The sequence below is a fragment of the Helianthus annuus genome, chromosome 7 (assembly GCF_002127325.2).
Source record: "Helianthus annuus cultivar XRQ/B chromosome 7, HanXRQr2.0-SUNRISE, whole genome shotgun sequence".
NCBI classification, from domain to species: Eukaryota; Viridiplantae; Streptophyta; class Magnoliopsida; order Asterales; family Asteraceae; genus Helianthus; species Helianthus annuus.
The window spans coordinates 127,638,953-127,646,473 of record NC_035439.2 but is presented as its reverse complement, the minus strand read 5'-3'; the positions used below and the strand labels follow the sequence as shown (position 1 = coordinate 127,646,473).

The 7,521-nt window shown below is 34.9% G+C and overlaps 1 protein-coding gene across 3 annotated transcripts; it reads left to right on the top strand.

Moving 5' to 3' along the window:
• The first annotated feature begins 3,275 nt into the window (after positions 1-3,275).
• LOC110882662 (40S ribosomal protein S11) lies at positions 3,276-6,081 on the top strand. Of its 3 annotated transcripts, none has more exons than XM_035975248.1 (5): positions 3,276-3,414; positions 3,486-3,636; positions 5,155-5,299; positions 5,391-5,480; positions 5,636-6,081. In XM_035975248.1, exons 2-5 carry the CDS (start codon positions 3,540-3,542, stop codon positions 5,775-5,777), a joined length of 474 nt encoding a protein of 157 aa, XP_035831141.1. In that variant the 5' UTR covers positions 3,276-3,414; positions 3,486-3,539; the 3' UTR covers positions 5,778-6,081. The 3 variants fall into 3 exon arrangements, with proteins under 3 accessions (XP_035831141.1, XP_021986320.1, XP_035831142.1); XM_022130628.2 differs by having other exon boundaries at positions 5,391-5,542; XM_035975249.1 differs by having other exon boundaries at positions 3,280-3,414; positions 3,480-3,636.
• The last annotated feature ends 1,440 nt before the right edge of the window (positions 6,082-7,521 follow it).

The following is a 7,521-nucleotide window of genomic DNA, read 5'->3' as shown; positions in this document are numbered from 1 at the left end:
TAAAAAATTCTACTTAAACGAAGACAAATCAGCTTTGGCCAGAAGTGTAATCATTTAAGTATGTGTGCAAAGTAATCGTGACAAATCAGCTTTGGCCAGAAATGAGACAATCACTTTAGTTATGCACTTGTCAATCATGCTAAACATAAATGAATTAAATCAGCTTTGGCCAGAATTAAGACATTTCACGTTTGTAATGCATACTCAACATAGCTTTTATAATACTTGAACAATAAATAGATGTATTAAATCAGCTTTGGCCAGAATTAATACATCAGAAGCTCATTCAAGTTAAGCTATTTTGGTTTTGTAAAAATTATCTGATTCTGATTTAGTTAATTAACTGTTAACAAAACCAAGTATTTAATAGCAAACCACCTGTTAGCGCGGATCGAACTCCGCGGTGAGTTCGTTGGTGGTGCACGGGGTTCGGGGCGGAGCCCCAAGCCGAAATTTAGTTCACATGAAACAGCCTAAGGTAATGGGGTCTCGAGTCAGGTCTCGAGTTAGGTCTCGACTGCGTTATGAGATCTCGAGTCAGTTATGAGGTCTCGAGTCGAAACCTTGGTCTCGAGTTGTGACCTTATGATCTCGAGTCGCAACCTTGGTCTCGAGTCGCAACCTTATGGTCTCGAGTTGTGACCTTATGGTCTCGAGTCGAGACCTTTGTCTCGAGTCGAGATCTGATGGTCTCGAGTTGTAAAGATTTTAGGCCCTTTGTCGAGATTTCAGTGGTCTCGAGTCGAGACTGTTGTCTCGAGTTATAAAGTTTTGAGAACCTGATGATTTCGAGTCGAGACCTTATGGTCTCGAGTCGAGACTGATGGTCTCGAGTCATAATCTGATGGTCTCGAGCCCACTGTTAATAGCTGTCATTGTGATAATAACTGAAAACTCGAACTTTTAGGGATTGTGGGATAATGTTTCCTATTTTGTTGCTGATCTAAACTTTTCAAAGATTTCGAAAATTATAACTGATTATCTTTTAACAGTTTCCGAAATTTTTAATAGATAAAATTCAGATCAAAAACAGTAAAACACCCACTAATCCGGATTATATTCCAAAACTTAATGAATTTTCAAGTTTTCTTAAAACAATATGATGAACCCTAAAAAATTAAAATATAATTCTGGGATCCGAAACCTTAATTTTAATGATTCAAACTGGTCTCGGACATAAAATTAACCCATATTAGTTTCGGGTGACATGATTAATCACCCTTTATTTCAAAACAGCGATTTCGGCACAATGAAAAACCGAAAACAGCCATGATTTTTATAAACTTTCAAAATTCTGTTTTCCAGATTTTGATCCCAGTATAATGGATACGAAAACAGAACTGATTTATCAACATATGCTCTGATACCACATGTTGATCAGTTCTGTTTAAACATTATGGAAAACATGAATTACATACCTGTTACAGTAGACAGGCCAGCAGAGAATCCAGTCAGAGATGCAGCCATTGAGTTCGACATACATGTCAGGATGAGGATGATCTGGTTCCTCCTTAGGGTGTAAAGTTATGATGGTGATGAACCGAAACAAGGGAGGTTTCGGTTGGGAGAGAGAGAGCCGATTTGATGTTATGAGGGTTGATTGATTCACTAAATTGTGTAACCCTTAAACTCTCTAATAATCTCCTTATATATACACCCAAGAGGAAACCTAATTAGTTAATAAGGGTAATATGGTCCATCAACAATTACCAACTAATTATTAATAGGTTATTAATATATTTTGATCTAATATAATATAAATGATTATAATGGCTAAAAGATTAAATATTATATTAATAATATATTTAATCTCACACCATGTACTTTTAATATATATAATATAGAGAGAGAGAATAAGTGGTGTAAATGTGTGGTTAAAAATTAAAAAGGTGGTGATGATGTGGCAATGTTTTTATGTTTTCTTATTAGGTGGGTTTTTGATGTTTTTGAAAGATACTGGACATGTTTTTAGGTGTTTTTAGTAGGTCTTGTTGTGGATGCTCTAATACATACAGTAATTAAATAACATGTGCATGAAACTACTTATTCAAACTAAATGTTGAAAAATAAAAAGTGCAGCAACGGTTTGAAGACTTTAATCCAGTAACCTTGTGGGCTTCGTGAGAGTTCGTTTAGGCCTGTAAGCAGGCCTGGTGTCCTTGTGGCTAGGCCTGTAAACGAACCGAACGTTCATGAACTGTTCATGAACTTGTTCGGCGGGAAGTTCGTTTATGTTCGTTTATTTTACAAATGAACAAACACGAACAAAAAAATTTGTTCATTTAATTAAATGAACGAACATGAACACACCTTGTGTTCGTTCATTTATGTTCGTGAACATTCTTTTATGTTCGTTCATTTATGTTCGTGAACGTTCGTTTATGTTCGTTTAAATTTTAATAAATACATAAATAGTTATATTTATATAAATATTAGGTTTTCTAACTACTTATATAAATATAACTAATTAGTATATCTATGAACACTTATTTAGATGTGTTTTCGGATGAAATGTAATATATTAGACTTGTTTCTTTAATCATGTTATATTATGTTTATTCAAATATGTTCAGTTAATTTTTTTATGTTTGTTTGTGCTCGTTTATGTTCGTGTGTTCGTTAAGGCTTTAGACGAACGAACATAAACAAACACGAACATGCCCGATTTCTTAATGAACGAACACGAACAAAAAAATGTGTTCGATTATATGTTCGTGTTCGTGTTCGGGTTCGGGTTCGGGTTCGGTTAAAGTTAAATGAATGAACACGAACACGCCTATGTTCGTGTTCGTTCGGTTCGTTTACAGGCCTACTTGTGGCACATATCACTATCACACGCAATTACGTCAAGGAACTAATAAAAAAATGATAAACAAAGACAAGTTTTAGCTTTCTAATGACCTTTTCTAACTAATCGGTTAATAATTGTTAGATATAGTATAATAAGACAAAATTTCAAATAATAATAACAATATTAAATAAAAGAGGTTATAAAGTATAATTAAGGTTATAAAGTGTAACAAAAAGAGGACACTAATAATTTATATATCTATATAATCTATAAAAAGAGATGAGAGGCTGATATAAATCTGCATACGTGTCAACTCCTGAGCTATGTCATAATTCTGTTGTGTATATATATATATATATATATATATATATATATATCTATATTATATAGATACCATTTAATTTGAATTTTGAAATTTGAAAGTCAAAATTCAAAATTCAAAATAGAGAAGGAGGCTCAATAAATGCCAGGGAATCAATATCACTGCCCTCTTTCCCTTTCCTTCTCTCTCTCCCTCTGAAAGAAAAAAACTATCACAAATCATGACATATTCAAATCGGCACTGATACTTTCTCAAATCGGTAGTTCATGTTGCCTCCTTCACAAATCATGACAGATTCAAGGTTAGAAATCCCCCTCTCATATTTGCTCTTCCTTTCTCAGTTTGTTTTTTAACACAAATTTGAAGTTCTAGGGTTCATATGTGGGTATCTATATAATCTTCGGTGAAAACAACCGTTTCTTCGGCATGGAGGCGGTGGAGGAACCGGCTGCCGCCACATTACTTTCTGGAAACATGTTTACTTTTTCGTCATCTGCTACTTCACAGATGGATTGTATTGATGGTAAGTTTCTGTATCGGATTTGCGTAATTCGTAACTTATTTTGAACAAAGATTGTTAATCTGTTTCATGTTTCAAGTTCAATTTTAGGTTTTGGGTGTTTTTGTTTTTTCGATTTTTTATAATACAAATATCTTTATTGATGTTGATTATGTTTTTGTAGTTGGTGTTGAATCTTGATTTTAGGTCAATATCGATTCATCCATGATCCATCCATTTGATTTGTTAGGATATTGACTAGGGTTAGGTCATATGTTTGTGATTTTGACTTGATATTGTTAGGATCATTGATGTTTACTTTAGGGGGGGGATAGTGCACGGTCCTCCCAATCGCCGGAGTGATCTCACTCCGGGAGCCGCTACCCGACCAAGCTAGCTCCGCGGTGACTTCCCCATGCCGAGTTCTTACCCTGGACGACATATGCCACTCCCAAGACTCGAACCCGGTACCTCTGGGAAGAGGTGGGTGTCGGTGGCCAACTGGGCTACCCCAGTTGGTTAATTGATGTTTACTTTAGGGACCAGTAGAATTGTCTTTTTGTATTGTTGTTGGTCCCCAAAAGGCTGGTTTTATCCTTCAATTTGGATAGCAACTAACTAGAAAGTTAGAAAGTCAAGTAGGTTGATTGACTTTTTAAAATATTTCTTGTGAATTTCCATTGCAAATGAATGTTGATTACTATGAAATTCTATGCTAAAGTTAGTGTACTTGAGTGAATGTTTCTATTTTCGCAAGAATGCAAGTCGGTTTAAGTGAAATGGTTTGTAAAGTTGAGTGATCACTTGGGTGAAATATATGGACTGTGTTTCGGGAATGGAAGGATTATGTAAAAGGGTTGTTCAGTTAAGAGAGATTACATTATTCTTTTAGGTTTGTTTAAAGAATTTCCGACATTTTTCTGAGACATGATGAATACGTTGTTTTGAAAGTATGCATACCACCTGTTCGATAAAATGTCTTTGTGAGAATCATATAATATAATGAAGTTGATATAAACTTGTGAATGTGTTTTAAGCTTCTTTTTTAAGTTAGTTGGTATATTAAGTATATAATGATAATTATTTGTTTCTCAACTGTCATTTACTAATATATAATTATTTAACTTTATATGATCAGGATCGATCCCCACCCCATGAACACGGCCCGTTTAGCAACCGCTTTTATAACATTGTCTCTTTTTTCTGATCATTATTTTTATTTTCCTACATGCTAGAAAGACTCCTTCAGTGGAATCTTTTGATTCTTCTAGTGAGGAGATGTTCATATAATTTGCAATGTCATTTTTACTTATTATTTGCAATGTTCATATAATATCATTATCTGCTTTTACAAGATTATTGGTATTGTAGTGGCCAGTTTCAAGTTACAAGCTATCAAAACCGAACCTACATTAGTACCAGCTAACATGATTATTGTTACAACCCAACTAATGAATTTTTTTTGTGAATTGTTGTGCTGCAAACTAATTAGTTTTGGTGAACTAACGTAACTGATGATGATACGATATTTGATTACTTTAGGAACTTACATTGACAAGAAGTGCCCTTTCACTGGTGATGTCTCCATTAGAGGTCGTATTCTTGCTGGTACTTGCCACAGTGCGGAAAGGGTTAGGACCATTATTGTTCATCGGGACTACCTCTATTATGTGAAGAAGTATCAGCGGTTAGACTCAGACTCAAAACCCTTTGCTGCAATTTACCAGTGTACTTATCCATAACTAATCCAATTCACAAGATTTATGTGTTGTATGAAGTTATGAGAAGCGCCATTCAAACATCCCAGCACACATTTCGCCATGTTTCCGAGTGAAAGAAGGTGACCATGTCACCGTTGGACAGTGCAGGTTTGCTTTACCTGTGCATCTTTTTAGTTATAGTTTATATGTGCTGCTGGTTTTGACATGGGGTACAAACTTTGTTCATTATATACTGTTTGTATTTCGTGCTTGGGAGCATGAAGAAATCTGAATCTTGCTCTATGGTTTCGTTTAATATTCAGGGTGCTTGCTGAGAAACTAAACCTAAACTATGAAGATGCTGAAAGGTGGATTTTGAATCTCATTCGAACCTCGAAGTTAGATGCCAAAATCAATACCCAAACTGGAATGGTTGTTATGGAACCCAATCATCCTAACGTGTAAGTATAGAAAATAGTTTTCAAAATATGATGCTTTTATTTCTACTTTATGCCAATTTATGGATTATCTTGATGTAGAGGTGCCATTTAACCTATTTTGTAACGGTTTTATGTCAGTTAGATTAAATTTACAAATACTTTGAATGGATCAAGTTGGAAAACTTACCCAAAACTGAATGGGTCAAACCTGGCCCAAGCAGTTTGACCTGAATTAAATATTTCTCTGTTTCAATCATTTATCTCGACATTTTTCATCTTATGTTACGCACCTTAAGATCTTGCATTTGAAGTTTACATGTGTACTTTTCTCTTGCATTTGAAAGTTTACATGTGTACTTTTCTCTGATTATCAATGTATGTTTGACTTTATCTGACCCAAATCTTCCGGTTTAAATGGAGAAGATGATGGGCATAAAGGGATGATGAATGTGTTTAAAGGTATGGAAAAGGTCTTTCGTTTATTTCTCTTATAATTTTTTTTTTAATTTTGGCATAAAATACCTAATCAGTTTGATTAAGTTGACTTTTTTTAACCCAACACTTCCTGTTCTTTCGTTTGGCTTATTTTTTTCAAAATTTGTAGTTAAAATGATGAATTTAGTATAAAAAGAGTGTCCTTTTGATCTGGGGTTTTTAAATTTGTAGTTAAAAATGATGAATTTAGGTAAAAAAGAATGTATTTCTGGTGGATTGAAATGTGATGTATATTGTTGATGAATAGATTTGTTGTCCCCAATAGAATCAAAACCTTAGAACTGTAGAGCATAGAGTGTAGAATCTGCATAAATATCTATATGTTAGTTTTTGCTAAAAAATACTACTTTTTAAGATTTGGTAATCGAAAATGAAAGTCCTCATAACGCTTCTGGAAAATCTGGTAATACTCCTATGGAGTCTTCTGTGAGAGATATCGCGCAACGTCGAACCGCAAAAAGGGGGCTTGGGGTCACAGTTGAATAATGGTAATGACCGGCAACAACAAAGGTATAGAAGGAATAATAGCGGGCCACATTCAGTGGAGATGGTTCTTATCATCATGGTTATGGTGGTAAGCGGGATCAGGATCGTGAATGGAACCAGCATAGTAGGAACTTTAATGGAACCATAGGTTCAGTTTTGACTTGGACTACATATGTTTTCAGTAAGGTACCCTTTAGCAATCCATCAAACTTGTGATTCAATATTATGTCTTATTTTGTTCATTTAATATTGTTTACCTACAACTTTTATTGTCTTTTTTGTTAATTACGTCTTTTTTTCCTCCTTCACTACAGGTTTTTTTTTGTTCGACTTTGTAACGTCAAACGAGAACTGTTATCTCGACTTACTCTGCTTCTTGCAATGACAGGTCCTGGGGCTTAGGCAAGAGCTGTTGTCCAAAAAGCTTGCGGCTTAAAGCTCGCTCAGATATAGCTTGGAAAAAACTCGCTCGGATATAGCTTGGAAAAAGCTCGCTCGGATATACCTTGGAAAAAGCTCACTCGATATGGCTCGATTTAAACTGAGCCGAGTCGGCTCGACTCGATTAGAAAGTGAGCCACGCTTAGCTGGCTCGGGTCGTAACGAGCAGGATTGGCTCCACACCAGCCTTCAAATGATCCAAGCCAAATCCAGGTTTACTGATATTTTTCCACAATGAATGTATTTTTAGGGGTGTTTGGATGTGCATTTTGGAACTGGTTATGCGATATTAAATAATAGCTGATGATAGCAGTAGGAATTATTGTGTGGATATTTTTGTTAAACTA

Bases quoted from the DNA above. Each gene is read 5' to 3' on its own strand.
- LOC110882662 (XM_035975248.1), top strand. From the start codon at position 3,540: ATGGAGGCGGTGGAGGAACCGGCTGCCGCCACATTACTTTCTGGAAAC. The intron at 3,637-5,154 runs GTAAGTTTCTGT...TGATTACTTTAG, and splicing joins ACAGATGGATTGTATTGATG to GAACTTACATTGACAAGAAG. The intron at 5,300-5,390 runs GTTAGACTCAGA...TGTTGTATGAAG, and splicing joins TATGTGAAGAAGTATCAGCG to TTATGAGAAGCGCCATTCAA.